The following is a 21,721-nucleotide window of genomic DNA, read 5'->3' as shown; positions in this document are numbered from 1 at the left end:
GGGTTCAATTATTACCATCGAGAGAAAGTGACACACACACACACACACACACACACACACACACACACACACACACACACACACACACACACACACACACACACACACACACTGTAGAAAGCTGCAGGTATTAATCAGCCCATCCCCCCTCCACACACACACACACACACACACACACACACACACACACACACACACACACACACACACACACACACACACACACACACACACACACACACACAGCCACACACACACACACACACACACACACACACACACACACGTCTGGTTCACTATCTTTTTGGGGACTCAGCATAGATGTAATGCTTTTTATGCTGTACAAACCATATATTCTGTCCTCCTACACTGCTCCTACCATAAACCTACCCATCACACAAAACTTTCTTCAAAAGAACTAATTCTGTCTGATTTATAAGCTTTTGTACCCATTGGGAAGTCCCCATGAGTCTGTGTGCATTCAGGTTTAAGTCCCCACCAGGCTAGAAAACCATTCACACACACACACAGAGGCAAGTTTTTTTGCTTTAAAACTTATACAATATTGCCCTCTACTGGTCATTTAAGTTAGAGCATAAGTGTTGAAAAAAAAAAAAAAAAAAAAAAAACAGTGTGCTATATAGAATAACCAGCAGGTGGGAGTATAGCCTTATTTATGAACCAGGCACTTGTGTGCTTATTTTGTCTTTTTTAGGCTTTTGCTAAGGGAACACCGTTTGAGATATCCAATAACCGTTCGCATTTTAGCATCTTCTTTATATTTACTTCATGTTGTCCGAGTTTGGAGGAGATTGAATGAATCGCTTTTGAGGAGAAGGTAAAAACTCAGAGCTCGTTTTCGACTTCTTGTTATCTTCCAACCAAATTATCTGACTTCCTGTTGGTCAGAGCTAATGACTGTAAATTAGAAAGTTGTCCGGCTCGAAATGTACAATATATATACCGAGTTTGGTGAATGTACATAAAACTAACCCCCCACTTTGGACAAAAGCCACACTTCCTGCTGCCAGTTGGTGGCGCTATAACTGTGACTCACAAAAGTCATATCCATGTGATCGGCCTCTTACAACGAACACACAGCTGAAGTTTCATCAAAATGAATTAATGTATGCAGAAGTTATAACACACTTCCTCTTTCCCTTTTCTCGCCATAAATTCATCTCTTCGCCACGGCCAAACCGTTTGAGATATCAAAAAGTTGCTCGCAATTTGGCATCCTCAGTGTCTTGACTTCATGCTGACCGAGTTTGGTGCTGATCGGGTGAATCGTCTAGGAGGAGTATCGCAAATTCCAGAGCATGCGTTTTCCGAACAACCCATAATAGCTCACTTCCTGTTGGGCTGACGCATAACTTAGAGCACGAAAGTTGTTCAGCCCGATGAGCTCTATATGTGTACCGAGTTTCATATATGTACGTGCAAGTGTGTTTGATTTATAGAGCCCGTTTTCAGACCCCACTTTAGGGGGCGCTGTCGAGCCCCCCTGCCACGCCCGGGTCCCAGCCTCAGCCCGGCTCTGATGGCCGCGCATTCTGATGCGTGTGCAAAGTTTCAAGAGTTTTCGAGCATGGGAAAGGCCCCAAAAATGCCCAAATAGTCGGTAAAAAAAATAATAATATATAATAATAATAATAAAAACCCTTAGAAGAACAATAGGGCTCTGCGCCCTTTCAGGGCTTGGGCCCTAATAATAATAATAATCCTTAGAAGAACAATAGGGCTCTGCGCCCTTTCAGGGCTTGGGCCCTAATAACAAAAAAAAAAAATAATCCTTAGAAGAACAATAGGGCTCTTCGCCCTTTCAGGGCTTGGGCCCTAAAAACCCAGCAATAAATATTATTAAGTATTGTTTTATAAAAATAAGAAAAAAATGTCCACAGAGCGATTACAGTAAATGGAATTTGGGCAAAATGTGCTTGATTGTCATTATAGTAATTGATCTCCTTACTATCAAGTTTTTTATTGAAATTTCCTTTTTTTTTTTTTTTTTTTTTTTTTTTTTTTTTAAAGGTGATCCTCATTGCTGTAGTTGAGTATTTTTTACAGTTAAAGAAGTTGGCACAAATTTCTTAAAGCATAACAAATGTTATCATTTTCTACTGATATTACGGAAAAAATATGCCCTGTATAGGTTCTCGACAGGTTTTATGAGATTCACTGTATTGTAATGAATAAATAATAACTAATAATAAACAACATCAAAAACAACTGAATTAATTTCCATATTCCCATTTTATTAAAACTCTCATAATCGTCATTACCACAGGATCTTTGGTGTCCCACGAAATTCTTTTACAACACCTAATCCTCATTTTCACTAAATAAAGAACCAACTACACATTTATGTTAAGTCATAACAACACACTTCTCTTGCCTGGGCAGAAGAGGAAGTTGAATTCTGGTCTTTTCCACTATCATGACTTCAGCTAAGGTACCGATCCAGCAGTGAAAAGCATATACATAACCACACATCCAACAAGAACACAGTTACAGTTTTTAAAATGTCACACTTTCGGTCGCCGTCAGCTATTCTCGTCCAAACACATCCTAAAAGTCTAAAACAAACCCTGCATGAAGTGACTCATAATAATAAGGTGTGCATATGGTCAAAAACGAGATGTGTCCTTAAATGATGGTACGAGATATTTAGCATATTCTCAAATGGAGTTTAAAGTAAAAAGGTCCTTTTTTCTTTTCATAGAAGCATTTTTTAAAACCAGGATTGCATTTGCCATTCACACAAAGAGTAAAATAAATAATCGAAATGACAGCCAACACAACCAGACTTACCAATATTTCTACCAATTACTAAAACACTCAACATTCAAAAGGCTTATGAAAGAGCTATTCTGGTATTGTCGGCTTTTGTGGTTCAGTAAGGAGAAGACTCCCCAAGGCACTGAACTCATGGGAAAACACCAAATGGTACGCGGTTTCCGAGAGGTTCCTCAGCTGCCATTGCTTGTTATGAGACCACAATCCAACTACATCCACAAACTTTCATAAAACAAACCATTCCTAATGGGGACCGTTTTTTTTACAAAAAAAGCTAATTCAAGCCAAGCAGCTAAAATAAAATCTTTTACACAAATAATAGTTTTATAAATGCTTGTTAACGAAAGGCCTGTGCATATGCAAATGCATTGACAACTCTTTGCTAGAGTTGACCGATCGTACACGAGAATCTAAACAAGCACGATAGAAGTCACAAGGCAAGTATGTCATCCAAAAAAAACAAAACAAAAAAAAAAAACACCCCGAAATATGGATTTTCTTCTTGCTTTATCATCTCTACATTTACAATGCTACATTTATTTATAATAAAACTCTGTAGGTTCAGTGGCGGACACACACAGACACACATCCATACGCATACAAACAGTGCCCGTCCTCAGTGACTCACAGCATTGTGCGCGCATATAGGGCCGCCACTCTCCTAAGTGACGAAAAATGCTTTCTTTAATGGGTTATTCAAGTGTTTATTGTACATAATCCAGATCTAAGAAAGAGATATGTCTGGTTTACTGTCTGTAACATTATTCTCTGTGCGGTTTGGAAGGGGAAAATGGTGCTTAAGTGCAATCACTTGTCATTTGTCTCTTACACATCGCAAGAGGCGTGTTGCGTTTGGTAGAATGGAATGAAACCCTTGGCCAATCAGCTGATTGGCAGCTGAATTATTACATTTTAAGCATTAAAATCTGGCACAAGAACTGTAATGGTCTTGCATTTTAGTTTCTGAGTTAAGGTATTTCTGAGAAATCACATCAGTAGGATTAACAAAAAAAAAACAACGCAAAAATCGCGGCTGCTAACCGACCCATGCACGCAAGATAACGTCACAAATGTATAAAAGCCCAATTAAAAACTGCTCAGCGTACCAAAAATTTCACTTAAATGTGCATGTGCGTTCAACAGCCTACATGCTCATTTGCTTAAGCCCCGCCTTCCGCATTCAGCTTCAGCCTGCCTTCTCGTTTATAAGCTCTGGAGCTGGACACGCATGCAGATATGAGAGATCTCAACCAGCGTGAGGGTTCTTGACCTGCTTTTTCTATCCAATGGACAATTACAGACAACATGCTTTCAAACGTGTATTTTTCAAACGACATAAATAAATTTAAATTAAAAACCATCATAAAATTCGCCATCTGGACGTTTAGTGGGACACGTTCACGCGCACAAGTCTTTCCAGTCTGAGAACTTCAAAGCAGATGTTGTTCTAGACACTGATCAACCAGATGACTGGAAATCACATTATCAAACAAAAAAAAAAAAAAAAATCAACAATCACATCAAGCATAATTCTCTGAATTTGAACACAAAAACCGTTAGAGGATGTTGAGAGAGTTAGTGTTTAGCTTTGAAGAGTCTTTACTGCTTTACAATTCCTCAAACCGAAATGTCCTGAAGACAACAGACCCCCACGGGATCCAAAGGAATCGGAAAGGACACGCCCCCAGCCTCAACTGGCACTTCGATTGGCTGATGATTTATCCTGGAGCTTGAAAGGGTGGTTAACTACAACCGTGTAATTCCGTACTGCAGTGAAGGAAGGATTCAAGTATGAGGTCCTTTCTCGCATGGAATGATGCAATGTCAGACTCAACCTTGGAAGGGAGAAAAATTATAACTTAAGTGCAACGCGCAAGTGCAATAATGATGCTTCCCCAAAGCGAGAATCTGTTGTTTTGACAGAAAGGGTGAGGTTGAGGTCTCTCAGTTAAGGAGACGGCATGAAAAACTTGGCACTCATTCATACCCAAATAAGGCCAGAGTGGGAGGAGTCAGAACTGAGGCTCCGCCCCAAACATTATGTTCTGCCACTGTAACAAAGGGTCTACCGCGAAATGCTCCAGCACCATGCAGACCAGTTTTAAGATGTCCATCTGAACGAAAACCAGATGCAAGACTATCTGCCGTACAGGTCGTCAGGATAATCCCGGCTTCGGCTTTGACTGTAGCCATTATGGTCATTGTTATTGTTGTTACTACGGTTAGACATATTCAAACCGCTCGGGGATGGGTGGTGTTGCACAACACCGGCTTGACGATCGCCAAACAAGTCCGGCTCAACCATAGGAGACACCCTCGCGACCTCAGAGCGAGTTGTAAACTGTGCCGGAAGTGGGGCTCTGCTGGACTCTGATGGTCCAGGAGCTTCTAGAGAGTCTACCAAGGGTTCAGTGTGAAAAAGAGTCGGGATGGCGAGTCCAGCAGGTGTTTCTGCGCTTGGGTTTCCCACCTGAGTCGTCCTGACCGAGGTCTGCGAGCCGCGGTGAATCCGATGGCTGACCACGATGTTGTTTCCAAAGCCACCCATCGAGGCCATAGTAGTGCTGCGTTCCCGCTGGACCACGGCCGTCATTCCTCCTTCCGCCATTAGGCGGCGGATCCGAGAAAGTGCGTCTTCTCCCGGACCGGGCTCGGCTGATGAATCCGCTAAGATAAACCAAACAGAACAGCAAGACACTCATATCAGATAAAGGGCAAAGCAAACAAAACGAGACTGCATTAATTTCAGAACATGGAAAATAAGTGGGTAGACATAATACGCAAGGTTGGCAAAGAAACCTGGAGCAAACATAATTAAGATTAGTAATTTATTGATGTTAATCATGTGTTATCTCAAAAGCTAAGTAATGTGAAGCATACACACACACACACACACACACACACACACACACACACACACACACACACACACACACACACACACACACACACACACACACACACACACACACACACACACACACACACATATATATGGTTTTGGTTGACCAAAGAAAAAAAACAACAACCCAACAACAATTAGGTCTTAGCAAGTTATCTATTATCTCTCCATATGTGCACACTGGGGCCCATTAAATCGACAAAACGAGGGTGCAAATTAAATCAGACCAGCTAACCGCAGGTAATAAAGCACTTGAAACAGTAATAACACCGTAAAGCCCTCAGTAGGACACAACACAGATCTCAGAGAGGTCAGTTCAATTAATTTCACTCCATTACCTGTGTCAAACGACAGAGGAAGAGACAGGATGAGAACGAGTGAGACAAAGCATTTACCGTGATATGTGGCGGGCAAGTTAGTCTGGTTCAGTGACCCCTCTGAAACCGATGCCTGAACTGGTGTGTGTAACAGTGTGTGTGTCATCTCTGGGTGTGTGTGTCTCTCAGTGCTGGTGCTGGCCATCTGAACCACTGCAAGAACAACACATTTGGCAGCTCTGAGTGGACATAATCAATATTACTTAACCTGGTTACAGAGAAATGAACTGGAGCTTTATAGATATCCGTTAGAATCACTATGGCCTTGAGCAAGAGCACTGACCTGCAGGTCTGTCATTAGTGCCATTACGGCTGAGCGATATATATTTAATATTCAAAATGAATTAACTGGAAATAAGATCGAAATAAGATAATAAAATTAAGATCGAATTGATTGTGACTTTTTTTTATTAATTGAAAGTAGAAGAAATAAAATATATTAATAAAATAAATTAATCAAGTGGTCAGTAAGACCCCACTGAATATGTAGCTATAGACTGATCAGGCATAACATAATGACCACCTTCCTGATATTGTGTTGGACCCCCATTTGCTACCAAAACAGCAAAGGCGAGGCATGGACTCCACTAGACCCCTGAAGTGGTCACACGCACCCACCATGTAACGTAAAAGAAAACGTGATTCATCAGACCAGGCCATCTTCTTCCATTGTGCCATGGTCATGTTCTGATGCTCACATGCCACTGTTGGTGCTTTCAGCAGTGGACAGGGGTCAGCATGGGTACTCTGACACCTTTCTATCAGAACCAGCATTAACTTCTATAGCAATTTGAGCTCCAATAGCTCGTCTGTTTGATCGGACCACACGGGCCAGGCTTGCATGTATGGGTTGGTTCGCAGTTGCGATTTATTTTATTTTTTTAATTCCCGATGTATTTGTATGAATCCTACTGATGTGATTTCTCAGAAATACCTTAACTCAGAAACTAAAATGCAAGATCATTACAGTTCTTGTGCCATATTTTAATGCTTAAATCTGTAATAATTTGCTCCCCATGTGCATCAATGAGCCTTGGTCAATGTTACACCCATGACCCTGTCGCTGGTTCACCACTGTTCCTTCCTTGGAGCACTTTTGATAGAGACTGACCACTGCAGACCGTGAACACCCCACAAGAGCTGCAGTTCTGGAGATGCTCTGACCCAGTCGTCTAGCCATCACAATTTGGCCCTTGTCAAATTCGCTCAAATCCTTACGCTCGCCCATTTTTCCTGCTTCTAACACATCAACTTTGAGGACAAAATGTTCACTTGCTGCCGAATATATCTTACACACTAACAGGTGCGGTGGTGAAGAGATAATCAGTGTTCACTTCACCTGTCAGTGGTCATAATGTTATGCCTGAAGATCAGTATATGTTGCTGTTTAGTTTTTATGTACGTATATTAAAAAAAAGATTTAATATCATTATGATAATTTATTAAAACATATACTTTTAGCTAAATTTTTACTCTATAATAGATTTTGTTTAAAAGAAAAGTGGATTTAGTGGCAATGTCTTACTGTGTCTGGATGTGTGTGCGTAGGTACTAGCTGAAGGAAGTTCTCTCTCCGTCTGGGTCTCGGCATTCTGCAGTCGCACCACTGGTGTCTGCGTCCCCTGTGAGGTCACAGAAGGCGTGGCCTGACGCGGCTGCAGGCCAATAGCGTTCATAAGGCCCATGTCTCTGTCAAATCTCCAGCCGGACCTGCTCGTCCTATAAGAAATAAACACAAATGACCATTTTTGGATCCATGAAAAACACTGGACTATGATATAACAAGCTATGGCTGGTAAATTCAGATTCAGTTCATTTCTGACCCTGGGCGCTCCACTCCACGGGTTCGGCTGCTGCTGTTGACAGTAAACAAAGAATCCGAGTTCAGATCCGACGGACTGTCTCCATCACTGCGGAAATCACTGACAACAAAAAAAAGATATTTTAGACTAAATTATCTTGCTTAGACATCTCAGACAAGGTAAAGTATGCTTCACGCCAAGTTATCCATCACCTCAAAGATGGTCTCAGCCTCAGACATCACGCCCACTGACTGTTGGCTGAATGTCTGATGCATATGGCACACAAAATTGGACATACCTCAGGATTTTCAACGTTGTCACCTGATTGGTTGAATTGATTTCCAGCATACGTGTCTCACTTTTAACGGAAAAAAAGGTGGCGTGAAGCCAAACCCCCTCATGGAAGAAGAAGGCCATTGTGTTTACAACTCTGACAGTGGGCGTTTATCAGGATTAACTAAACGTAGCATTTTCAAAAGTATGACAAGTTAGCGGCTCCATTGTTGCAGTAAATTTGCACAATGTTCTTAAATGTAATAATTTATTAGATGCAAGGCGGTCTGTTAATGTAGGGACATCGACTTTACATTTCCACCCCCCTAAACACGAGGAACCACACTGACTGTTATTTGTTGCTTTACATGTCGGTCAAACGACCTCTTGGGCGGTCCTTGGCCAATGAAAGCTGCGATGGAGTCCAGACCGTCTGAAGGTCTGGCTATGCGAGACTAACGCTCCTAAATATGACAATGAGCAAAACAAACTGTGATTGGTTGCTTTAGTCAGTCAAACGTCCTCTTGGGTGGTCCTTGGCCAATGAAAGAAGACCTTCTGCCATCAGTATGAAGGTCTGGCTATACGAGACTACCCCGAAGGGATTCATTTTGTGATAATGGCTGGCTGATTGTACATTATCCCACTTATAACACAGCTAATCAACGAATTTCTAAATCAATAAATATCATATTTCATCATGTGAAGAGTAGGAAACTGCAGAGTGAAACAAGATCCATGATACTATATAGGACATCAACTGACTGCGACAACAGACAATTATATACTTGATTGTAGATCAGCCAATCAGAATCAAGTATTCTTGAAGAGCTCTGATTATGTGTTTAAAACCAGGATTTGACCAAATTACGAAACTGAATGGCAAAGCAGCAATGGAATTAATGTGACATCTGTCTGCGTGGGCTTTGATCTGATTATAAACCCATCAGTTTGGGGGAGAATTCCTTTAAAAGCAATGAGCTGCAAAAGTCATGGGGCACAGGGGGTAATGTGGCCTGTAACCTTGTTAAAAAACAATAAATGCTTTTTTCCAGTTGAACACCCGAGTTTCCTGCCACTAATGAAGAAGGTAATCTAATGAAAGGCGACTTCAGGTATCAGAGATTTATTAAAAGTCCTCGTTATCGTTCACATCTGAAAACTGACACTGATCTGGGACCAGGAACTCACTTGACTATTTAATTTTTAAAGATGATGATGATGATTTATAATGAAGTATTAGGCATTTTTAATCAATATTGACACAGGCTCTGGAACACATTTATGGAAATTACTGACTGTAAAATTGCAGCTTTTATTGCGCTGTTAAACCGTGTTTGGTTTTATCTGCAATTGCCATGGCGCCTGTGCTTCACTGTGGCACTCGCTTTTTTTTTTTTTTTTTTTGATGGATGGTTTGGCATACTGGTGAAAGATCTGGGCTGAAAGCCAAAAAGTTAAGGTAAAGCAATTTGCAAACTATCACTATCATTTTCTCTTTTTCAAATCCTAGCAGTTGCCTACAGATGATGTATGGGGGGCTGTTGATTTAACATGTTAATTTAATTAATTAGTTATGGAAAAAATTATTGTTATAATAATTAACGCATTTCACATACACCCACCCCAGCCCCACAAAGGTGATCTTACATTTCATACAGGTGATTGGTGGCAAAAATGATGCATTTAGCCTTCTCTGCCTTTTCAATGAATCGGGTGAACGAATGATTTAATGATTCATAAAGAGAGACATTCGATTCCAGATTGAATCAGCTGTTTGAGCTAATCGAATGAATGAATGACTCAATGAATCAATGACTTACTCATTAAGATGTTTATCGCCACCTACTAGCAGTTTTAGTTTATTATTTAGAGTATAATTTTATAAAAATAAACATTTCCACTTGAATAAAAAAAGCAATATCCATTTAAAACCCATTAATCTCATGTCATTATTTATGCAATTGTAATTGCAGTGTAAATGGATTCGTGCCACCTCTGAGCTGTTATAAACGTAAATATTTAGAAATTCAACATATTTTGAATTCAGATGCAGCTTCTGAAAATAAATTAAATAAATAAATAACAATCAAGGCTGTTGTAGTCTAAATGATGTGTTAATTAATTATATATTGAATCAAATCAAATATTTATTTCTAAAGCTATTTTTGTCAGGTCTATTTGATGCTTTTCTCATTTAACACAATAACGACCATCTTCTGGGAGTAAATTCTCAACCAAAATCCCAAATTGATGTGCGATGAATGAATTAATTACATGACGTAGCGATGAATTAATCTAGATTACAGCCTTGTGCACACCGGGACGATTATCGTGTGCGATTATCGCCAGCGTTTTTTTGAGTTCCAAGAGATTTTCACTGGCGATGCGCGGAGGGAACGTGCAAATTCACTCCCTGACAGTAGATGGCGCTTTTGATTTGATTGCAGATCAAAAAGGATTGGATGGGAACTCACCATCGTATCCTATTTGATCTGCAATTCCTCTCCAGAACAAATCCCCTTTGTTACCTTTTGCTGTCTATCTAACTGGTCATGTATGAGGTTCTGTTTCAGTTAGGAAGTTCCCTTAAAACGTTTTGGAGTTGTTGCCATAGGTATAACACTTTGTCTCTGTAATCAGTATACTGTAATGGATAAAAACCCTTGGTAAATGAATAAAGTGTATATTAGTGTGTTTTATGATTTAATAAGGACAATCAAATTTGCTAAGGACTAAAGAGATGCATGTGAACCAGATGGTCTGCTGGGTGATGGTTGTTTTAGCTGGGCGTTTACTTACACTGGCCTGCAGATGACCAGGTCGCCCTTATTGGTTCCGTAAGCCAATCCCATGCCTGGCTCTGGAAGCCACCGGGCTGAGTTAATACTGACGTGCCTCCTCTGGTCTGGAGCCATGGGGTACACCACATTAAACATCATCTGCAAGATGCCAAGAGAAAACAGACCGTAACTGTTAGTCACAGTACTGAATCAATCTGTATGGCTTTGTTGGGTCTATGAATAATAAACTCACCCAAAATACCAGTTTAAACCTAAATACATTTTTAATAAAAGTTTTTTTATTACCTGCAGTTATTGAAAAATGAGTGGCATTTTCAGGGTCTTACTCTAATGGAGGTCTCGCCTCCGTGTGGCTGCTGCAGGCGGAACACTTGCGCCACCATGTGGTCAGTGGTGGGATGGAGCAGGATCCGTCTGGAGGCCAGTCCCACCATCACGTAGCAGCCCATGGGTGAAAGACTCACTGAGATTGCATTTGGACCTGAAATGCGGGTTTAAAAACTAAATTCAAAGAGGAATTCCTGGCATAAAAAAGCCACTATTTTAAAACCAAGTCAGAATGGTCACAGTGTTACTGGTTCATTTGAATTGTTTGGTGAACTGATTTTTAACACTGACCGAATCTCTTGGTGTACAGCATTTCTCCAAGATTATGGGGAGCAAGGGAGTAGACGGCCAGGATGCCCTCATCTGCGAAACCCCGCTGGCTGCTGGGAATGAACACGGCCAGCAGCTGCCCGTCCGCTGAAATGTCACAGCTGGCATCGTTGTAGATTTTACAGTGAGGAACCAACACATTCACAGTGGCTAAGATGAAAAGAAGAAAAAAGAAGATGAAATAAGCTGCACAACAAACATATTGTAGCTTCTGAAGAATTTAAAAGTGCTACCTGTTCAGATAAAGTAAAGCAAAAACTGATTCATTAGCTCAAAACCAATAGGACTTGGAGAAACATACCATTGCTGATCTCCGGAAGGTCAAACTTGGTGAAATCCCACCACTGCAGCCTATAAGTGGTGTTGGCAATGTTACTCGCCACAGCTGACTGCCCGTCACCTATAGATGCACCTGCAACAGAGCATTATGGGTAAATCTGTTTAATTCTCTTTAGTTTGTAGTAAAAATCACTATTCTTATATGAAGAGTTTCTGAACGTATGGGCGAAAAATGATTCAGAATGCTTCATAAATGAAACAGAATAAGAAAGATGGGAAAGAAAATGAAAAGAAACTGCTTGTTGTACCTGCTAATACTCTGTTAATAGAGGAGTGAGTGGCCAGGCCTGACTGACCCCTTTCATGGAAAAGTCCAGCGTAAGGCAAGTACTCTGGTAACAGGAACCTCCTTCAGACAAAAATACATAATACATACATTTATACATAAATGCAGCATTGGTGAGCATAAGAGACTTCCGACCCCAAACATGTATGACAGGCAATGTCAAACGTGTGACACTGACCGTGGAACAAAGCGCCCAAGTGAGGGGGCCGACATTCGAGCATTGCGGGGCATTCTGTGTCTTGTTCGGTCTCCAGGCTCCCTGTGACAGCAGGAGAAAATAATGATTAAACTCTTAAAAATCCAAAACCTCTAGGATGAAAACATGGATTCGCATAACGGTAATTGTAAAGTAATACATGTGCGTTTAAGCACGAGTGCAGATGTAATGAGTATTATCAGACTCACTCTATATCTTCATAGTCTCCATCACTGGCTTCTGGTGGTGTAGAGGATGGGTTGTTGGACTGGCTTTCAGCTTGTGAGTTTGAGAGCGTCCGTAGGCGATTTTGCAGTGAACGCTGGCGTATGCTTTCTCTCCGAGACAGATATTGGATCATCCTTTGAGCATAGTAAGCAGCTGGAGACAGCCTGAGGAGATGTGGGAGAGGGAAAGAGGGGTCAATCTCTGAAACTGAAGCCCAGTAACCAGCCTTAAGCTTGTACATGAGTGTAACTGTTTCCAAGCGGGTACCTGGCAGGATCTGGGTATATAGGATGATCTCTGGAGCCAGACATATCATATCGTGAGAATGGAAACAGCGACGATTCCAACAACCTCCTAATGCAAAAGATGAGAAACAAATAAGTAACAGGAAAGACACTGTAAAGGTGCGGTCACATTTACTGTTGTTTTACAGGCGAAATCTAGTCATTTCAATAGGAACACACATAAAGAGCAAAAGATTTCCCCGTGCAGATTTTGTGACAGGTCCTAGTTGGTCATGCAAGTACCCATGTTGACTAGCAGAAAGCTGCTTGGTTTGAATGTGACTTCTGTGTGAGCTGTGCTTCATACATTGCTACACTATTGACAACAGATAACAGACCTTCATTGCCTGCAAAATTTCGCTAATGTGAGCGGGGTAATAGGTGTAAATGTAAATGGGTGGTAAAACACGATTTCACTTTTCTAACTTTAGCTAGTGTGTAATGTTGCTGTTTGAGCAAAAAACAACATCTGCAAAGTTAAAACTTTCAAAGATTAAAGCAAAGGGAGATATTTGCTTAAAAAAAACCTATTTCTAAGGACTTCAGCAAACGGCTGGTGGGAACTACAGCCTTTTCCTCCAGGGTTGGTGACATCACCAGCCCCAATATTTACATAAACCCCTCTTCCAAAAATATTAAATAAGTGGGGGTGAGGCCATTTTTTATTGCTGTGGAGAAGAGTTGTTGTGGTATATTTAGTAGGCTGGAGTATTGTTGCCTTAATGCCGGCAAACACTGTTATTTTCATCCGGATTGCAGGTCCAGTTTTTTCAGCCTTACTAGGGACTTCCTAGTTTAAATTTATTTTGAACTCAGTCCCTCATAATTATTACCCAAATCTTGCTCTCTGTGCTGCATATTTTACGAAGGAAAGCTTCCACAATCTTCCCGAGTTCAAAGCAGGATTCGCTAAACGGCTTGTCCTGAAAGATGGAGCAGTTCCAACTTTAAAAAACGGGCCACAACCTGCATGTATGATTTATTTTTTGTTGATGTGTTTTCCTGTAGTAGTTCATATTGTTAATTGTACGTTGTAGCAAGGAAGTAAACAAATGACAATGCTGTTTGGCTCTGCAAACCAGTTTTTTAAATGCTCATTCAAACACCTAAAGTTACAAACTTTTCTTAAAACTCAACAGTGAACTTAGAATTAGTGTAAATTATTCTTTTATTAAAGCTTTTATGTATTGTTTATCTACATGCTTGTTTATCTACAGGCTTGCTAAACATGGTTCTGTGTTTGTTTGGCTACAATAGTAAAGTACATTTTTTGAGTTTGTTTTGGGTTAATAGTTCTTGCGACAGATATTTGGCTATAATCGTTCTAAAAATAAAAAAAAGTGCCATTCAGTAGCGATCACTATAGATCCGCAGTCTTTACAATAAGTAAAGGTAAGGGGTTTCCGAAACACGTGCACCAAGCGGTTAGCAAATCAAAACACACTGGGTCAGCTAACAAATCTGAGCCCATTGCGTATTTTTGAGGGACCGGCTTCATAGAACCTGGAAACTGTCCGACTGAAATTACAGGGAGGGACAGAGCAGTGTAGAATAAAGGTAAAATATATGATAAATAATGCCATTTTTTTTTTAAACGAAGCATGAACACACATTACAGTGCACCCCACAAACACAATCACGCCTTCAAAAGAATGTGTTTTACCATCCCTTTAAAGGGGTCCTCTAATGCCCCTTTTACAAGATGTAAACTAAGTCTCTGATTTTCCCAGAGTGTGTATGTGAAGTTTTAGATCAAAATACCCCATAGATCATTTTGATAGCATGTTAAAATTGTCACTTTTTGAGGGTGACCAAAAAAAACACGGTTTTTGTGTCCCTTTAAATGCAAATGAGCTGCTGCTCCCGCCCCCTTTCCAAGCTTCCAGAGCTCATTATAGCAGCTCCAATTACCTCACGCAGACACACGCTAAAAAGGTAAGAAACTGTTCAGCCTTTTATGTTCAAACTATAGTCGGACAATGATGGAGTGACTTAAGAAGAAGTGACAACAAGTAGAATGCAACATGTTTCTGAATGATTAGTTGATGAATTTATGTAGCCGATGTGGAGTTAACTATCTTCAAATCATCGATTAGCATGTTCCGTCATGTCTATAGATAATCTATAGATCACTTGTGTGGGAACAGTTGAAAGATGCCTACAGAGCCAGAGATTATCTGCTGAATGAAGATAGAACAGGTAAAGGTAAACTAAACAGGTCTGTTTAGTTTAATTACAGTTTGTGTTACGGTAATTACAACTTACATTATCATCTTGCTTTTATGACATGCTATTGCATTTGTGTTTTGTAATGTATTGCAATAAATGTGAAAAGATTGATGCGACAGCTCGAGCAGACTCCAATTTGTGCTCTACTAGAACAACTCATCCTCTTTTGACACTCTTTTCACGTGTCAAACTGCTGAAATCACGCGACATTGGCAAATGTCCGAATCGTTGATCGATTCACTGATTCATGGCCGTTTGAATCTTTATTTGAGGAACACGGAAGAGAAGATAATGCTGAATAAAGCTGTAGTTTTTGTTATTGTAATTTTATATATTTTCGATGCTTCAAGAGATTCTAATCAATCAACTGAAGTCACATATGGACTACTCTGATGATGTTTTTATTAGCTTTCTGGACATGGACAGTAAAGTGGGCATAGACTGCATATGCTCAGGGACTAAAATATAAAATATCTTAAACTGTGTTCCGAAGATGAACGGAGGTCTTACAGGTGTGGAACGACATTAGGGGGAGTCATTAATGACATCAATTTCATTTTTGGGTGAACGAACCCTTTAAAAAGTGATTTCTTTAAAAGAAAATATCTCCCTTTGCTTTGAACTTTGAGTGTTGTAACTTTGCAGATGTTGTTTATGCTCAAACAGCAACATTACACACTAACTAAAGTTAAAAAAGTGAATCATAATCAACCACCCCTTTGATAACCAAATTTGGATGTTTTCTACCTCACCTCCTGAGTGAGTCCTCGTCCGGATTATCAACAGGCACCTCTGGATTTAAGGCGTCTTGTGCAGCCTCAGACGAAGCGCTGGCTGTTGGCTGCCGGTACACGCTTTCCCACTGCCCTGTCTCCTGATTGTACACCAGACCCATGGGCTGCTGCTCCTGTAGACCAGAGGAGGCCTCGCTCAACTCCATAGGCCTCATCTCAGGGGCTCGGGCTTCCACTCGAGCACCCTGACTCGGGTCCTCAAACGGAGGCACTGAAAGCGGCCAGGATGGTCCGTCTTGAGAAGAGGAAGAAGAAGAGGTCTGACCAGAACGCTCCCAGCGTTGGGTATCATGGTTGAAGGTGAGGAGGTTGTGGCATGAACGGCAGCGATTGGGGTGGTTCTGCGTGGGGCCGGCGACCGCGCCTCCATTTCCAGTGTGGGAAGATCCGTTATGCGAAGGCCCGGGCCGTTCTGTGTCCATGCTACTGTTGAGCAGCTCCTGCATGGGTCCTGGTCCACCTGCCACCTCTCGGCTGCCACCAGGTCGCTCCAACTCCTGCATGCGTTCATATTCCATGAAGTAACGGCTCAGGTTGCACTGCAGGACATTGCGTATGGAGGCGGGGTTGTTGCGTTGGGTGTTGTCATAGAAAGGGTGATGGCCGCTACTAGTGCCGTCGTTGGCTCGTCCTCGGGTGGGATCCGTGCCGGGCAGAACTAGGCCCCGTCCTTCTGTAGCAGATGTATATATTGGTGATGAAGAGGAACCATCAGGGAACCTGCGCAGAGAGAGGAGATCCATAGAAGAGGAGCTCGTCCTAGGAGGGGGCACCACACCCCTTCCGCTGCTGCTTTCTACCCCAATGGCACCTAACCCATGCTCATGTCCCGTGCTCAGCAGACTACCAGACCAATCAGCCCCAGGCAGACGCCCAGGGAGCTCAAGAGGACCGGGTGCCTGTGACCCCAAGGGATCAATAGTCCTAAGAGGCAAGAGACCCCGATGTGTGGAGTTCCCCGCAGTCCCGCTGAACACACTGCTAAAAGCAGAAGGTCGATCTGTGGAGGTGCGGGTCTGGCCGGGGGCGGGCGAGAAGGCAGAGGGGCCCGGCTTAGTCTGAGGTTGAGGCGAATCCGAAGGCTGGAGGCCTGTCGGATTCTGCGTGAATAAGTTGCGCGAGGCGGCACAGCGACTGCACAGGCAGCCCATACCCAAATGCTGCGTGCAACCCTGTAAGGCAGGGCGGTCACTCGGTTCCGTCCGCACAGGGTACTGGAATCGAGGTATGCTGGGAGGCTCACGGGGCTCTGGGGTGGGACGGGACTGATCGCCGGCCTGTGCCCCAGAAGAGCGAGAGGACAAGATGTGCAGGAAATTGTGCAGGATGGGCGTGCGACGTACAGGTGGGGAGCGTAGAAGAGACCGTTGGCGGAATAAAGCCATCTCCATACTGTCCATGGGAACTTCAGAGTCATCTTCATTCTACACAAACACAGTAAAACACTCATGAAATTACATTGATCACTTTCTGAAAAGGGACATACACATAGGTCATTACAATACAGCTATTTTGGCAGGAAAAGGGTTTGTTTCTAACCTGCTGGTTGGATGGGTTCACAATAGCGGTCAAAAGATTATGACCTAGAGGATCAAACCTCACCAACCTGGCCAAAAAAAAAAAAAGAACAATGATGAACAATTTTGGGAAAAACATTAATTCATAGTCAACATCAACTGGCATTCACACCCCAAATGTATGTCAGGACTAGTTATTACACATTAGTGATTCTGAAGATATATTTTTAATCCTTTAACATGCTTTGAACAATTAAAAAAAGGAAACACGGTCAAGATTTTATTTCATGTTAACCACTATGACTAGGGGTGTAACGATAAACTTGATCCGATATGTAATACAGAATTAAGCCAAAATGAGAGGTTTTCATTTTTACCTTTTTATTACTATTAAAATAATAATAATATTATTATAGTATTATTATCAGGACCCACACATTTTCCCCACATTATATTCAGCATTATAATATATATATAGTAATGTCACTGAAACTCTGTAAATTTCAGAAGACTTGATTACTTAATAACTCTTTATCGCAAATTATATTATTTACATCAACAATACATATCGTTGCATTTTAACATTGCGATATATTGTTACACCCCTAACTATGACATAAACAGGTTTGCTTTCCCACCGGACACGTTCTGTCTCGCTGGCTGTCTTGACCACAGCAAAAGGTTCAGGTCGGCTCCAGTCCCAGAAGTGAAGTTCGTTGTTGGTGGCGATGAGGAGGAGCTGAGCCGTGGGGTGGAACGCTAAAGAAGCGATGGCAACATTACTCTCTGTGAACCAGCTCTCACTACCACCCTGGGAATGGGGAAACACATCCACAACGTTTATTCAAACAGCAAAGCCAGGTATATGTGTAGATGACTTGCGTTTCGATCAGACCAGACAAACTGCTCTGAGCTGCACATGAACGGTAAGAAAGTCAAACAAATTAACACGCAAGATAAGAATGTTTGCTAAAGGGGAAGGTCCGCACATCTTAGGACTAACCAAAACCATAAACAAGACTAATGCTCACATGCAGGTCCCAAATGCGGACTTCTCCATCAAGGCACCCAGAGGCAACCAGGCCAGGGATGGTGGGGTGAAAGGTCACACACCAAGGTGTGCGCCGATGGCCCACTAAAGAGTGCAGGCACTTTCCTGTTTTCACATCGGTGATGTAGATGTTATGGTTGACGTGGGTTGAGGCCACAAGATTCCTATAAAAATGAAGATGCAACATCAGACAATGAGGCAATTCACAAGAAAATGTACCATCTAGGGTTTTGTTGTGTTTGTTGAAAATGTTAATGTTACCTATCTGGACTGAAGGCCAGCAGGAAAGTTGATCGTGGATTATCCGGCAACTCTACTTTCTGTAGAAATAATGGAGACATTTACATAATTGAGACAATTTTATTACACACATTAGCCTCAGTGAACTTGGCTAAAATGAAGACTATTAAAACTACAAAATAACATATATATTTAATTAATTATATTAATATGATCATAAATAAATAACTGTATGTATTTATTTATAATAAATAAGTAAACAAATAAATGCATATATATATTATTTTATTTTATTAATTTTTTTGTGCTGTCAAATGATTAAGCATGATTAAATCGCATCCAAAATAAAAGTTTGTGTTTGCATAATTTGGGGTGTACTATGCATAATTATTATGTATATTTGAATACACATACAAACATGTATAGATTTAAGAAATATTTGCATGTATATTCTGAATATAATATTTATATTATATATAAATGTATATATAAAATATTTATATATAATATAATATTTATATTATATATAAATATTTTATACATACATTTAAAAAAATTATCATAAATGTATACATGCATGTGAATTTATAAAATAAATAATAATTATACACAGTAAGCACATTATGAAAACAACTTTTTTAGATGTGATTAATCAGACGTGCATAATATGTGTGTACTGTGTATAATTATGCATATTTAAGAAATATTTGTATATATTATATAAAATATTATAAATAATTTCTATGAAATATATAAATATTTTACATAAAAATATAAAAAAGGATGCATGTGTGTATGTATACATAATTATAGTACAGACACATATATTATGCAAACACAACTGTGCAAATTTAGAATTTAGTCCTTCAATACATTTATTAATTTTGCAGACATTTATATTTATTAATTTTGCAGAGGCTGCTAAATGAATAACTGTCAGTGGATGTTATTTTTATCGTTATACAAGAAAAACACATACAATGACCAAGATAGGGATTATTTAAACAGTAAAACAGGATTAGTAATATTACTATGGTTTTCAATTGTTATAAGACATGGATGTCATCCATCCTGATTTTTCAAATGTTTCCTTTTCAAAATGTTTTGTATATTTATCCTTTTTAAACAACAGATATACACAATATAAAACTGGGAACTAAGGATTTAAAATGCTTGTTTTCAATTTAAATCAATTAATTAAATTAATTAAATTTCTTATGATTAATCACAATTAATTGAATAGATAGATAGATAGATAGATAGATAGATAGATAGATAGATAGATAGATAGATAGATAGATAGATAGATAGATAGATAGGAAAAACAAGCAAATTTGACAGTTTCAGCTGAAGTGCAAGCCTTTAAATTATTCTCTTCTGCACACCTTGAAGTCATTGCTCTGATTCTGAAATCTTGAACTGGTCAGTATAGGAACGTCTGCCGAGCATAGGCCAGAAAGGACCATTAGAAACATTAAGGTTGATATCCTACCTGGCTCTGCCATTTCATCCAGCGCGTTCGGTCTTCCACAAGCTGCTGCAGGAGCCGCTGGGTCCCCAGCATGCGAGCTCCTCGCTCTCTACCCGACAGGATCAGCACAGAGTTCCTGTTCTGCACAGCCATGTTTCCTCTCTAGTGCTCCACGGCCCGGCCGGCCTTCCTCGCACACGGGCCGGACACTAACTCAGCAGCACGCCGGCCATGCAGACTGGTGGACGGGCACAAAGCTTAAATCAACACACATCTATCTATAGGTCTGTAACATTTATAATAATCACTAGAGAACTTTTGACAGATCATTCACTGAAGAAATAAAAGAGACCAAAAGCCAGTCCAGTGTCCATTCCCTGTATTTCTAATACACAGAACCTAAATGACAGCTTATCTCCAGACAGACATCTGTACAAAACTGACTGACCATACAACAAAACCCTTAATTTCATAGTTTTAACAGTATGTGCAAAAACAACATCTCCTGACTACAGCTGTTTAGCAGACAAATGTCTGTTATGGCTGCAGTGGGCCCAACAATCAAGTCCAACAAGGACTCTTTCATCTTTTACATGACAGATCACCTATCATACCTAATGGGTGTTTAACCATGACATTACAACAAAAATGTCCCATTGATTTGGTCTTATTATATATTTATGCTGCTGGGGACAATTAAAGCCCTATCAGATGTGCTGAACCATGTAAACAAACAAGCCATTTAAATCCACGCCATGCCAGTGAAATCTTCAGTCACATTTGACTAACAGCAAACTAGAAACAACAACATATGGACATAAACAGCATAAATTAAGGAAATAAATGTGTTTTCTGGTCGTGTGACTAACAATAACTCAATGCCGTGCCCGCCCAAATATGGAAACTGAACTGAAGCTAACGTTAGTGTTAGCCACCGTTTATTCGCTATAAACATTTATTTATTTAAACATATTCTAGTTCTAACAGTCACGTAACCACAAATACACTCTAAATGTGTTGAAATACAGATTCAACCGTGAATCGTTATTTTACATACCTGTTCTGTTGTGTTTGTCAGTGAAATGTCATCGAAGGCGATGTTAGCCTCTTAGCCTGTTAGCCGAGCTGGATCGTTATTTACCGAGCTGGGCTGACAACCGACCGACCCGAAGCGCCGAGCAGATTTCATTCATGTCATTTAGGAGTATCTCAATCAAACCGTTTGGATTGTCGTGACATTGAAAGGATGTGTTGGGATAGCTATAGGAGAAATGATGCTAGCTAACTGGTTTGTGGGTAGCTCGGCGTAGGCAGGCATACTAATCGAGAGAAGACTGCATTGAGCTGCTTTAGGTCGGTTAATCAATTGCAGAGGGGATTGCACCTCCATGACTTATTATAGTCTTTGGTGTTGATTTAAGTTTAATTTATTTCATTTACATGCATTCATAAACTAGATAGAAGTATATTTTAAG

General features: G+C 40.5%; 1 protein-coding gene across 2 annotated transcripts; it reads right to left on the bottom strand.

Moving 5' to 3' along the window:
- Positions 1-2,234: 2,234 nt before the first annotated feature.
- ambra1b (autophagy/beclin-1 regulator 1b) lies at positions 2,235-21,593 on the bottom strand. Of its 2 annotated transcripts, XM_067437005.1 has the most exons (19): positions 21,304-21,592; positions 20,268-20,484; positions 18,797-18,855; positions 18,516-18,699; positions 18,123-18,295; positions 17,507-17,573; positions 15,926-17,391; positions 12,928-13,014; positions 12,642-12,824; positions 12,415-12,495; positions 12,199-12,299; positions 11,913-12,023; positions 11,573-11,761; positions 11,281-11,435; positions 10,953-11,092; positions 7,899-7,997; positions 7,601-7,794; positions 6,094-6,228; positions 2,235-5,463 (listed from the first exon to the last, which is right to left on the bottom strand). In XM_067437005.1, exons 2-19 carry the CDS (start codon positions 20,397-20,399, stop codon positions 4,934-4,936), a joined length of 4,086 nt encoding a protein of 1,361 aa, XP_067293106.1. In that variant the 5' UTR covers positions 20,400-20,484; positions 21,304-21,592; the 3' UTR covers positions 2,235-4,933. The 2 variants fall into 2 exon arrangements, with proteins under 2 accessions (XP_067293106.1, XP_067293107.1); XM_067437006.1 differs by lacking the exon at positions 6,094-6,228 and having other exon boundaries at positions 21,304-21,593.
- Positions 21,594-21,721: the final 128 nt, after the last annotated feature.

The sequence above is a fragment of the Pseudorasbora parva genome, chromosome 25 (genome assembly GCF_024679245.1).
Source record: "Pseudorasbora parva isolate DD20220531a chromosome 25, ASM2467924v1, whole genome shotgun sequence".
NCBI lineage: Eukaryota > Metazoa > Chordata > Actinopteri > Cypriniformes > Gobionidae > Pseudorasbora > Pseudorasbora parva.
The sequence above is the reverse complement of the archived record's forward strand: the minus strand, read 5'-3'. Positions and strand labels throughout refer to the sequence as shown.

Bases quoted from the DNA above. Each gene is read 5' to 3' on its own strand.
- ambra1b (XM_067437005.1), bottom strand. From the start codon at position 20,399: ATGGCTGTGCAGAACAGGAACTCTGTGCTGATCCTGTCGGGTAGAGAG. The intron at 18,296-18,515 runs GTGAGCATTAGT...CCCCATTCCCAG, and splicing joins TCCGCATTTGGGACCTGCAT to GGTGGTAGTGAGAGCTGGTT. The intron at 11,762-11,912 runs GTATGTTTCTCC...TTTTCATCTTAG, and splicing joins CCTTCCGGAGATCAGCAATG to CCACTGTGAATGTGTTGGTT.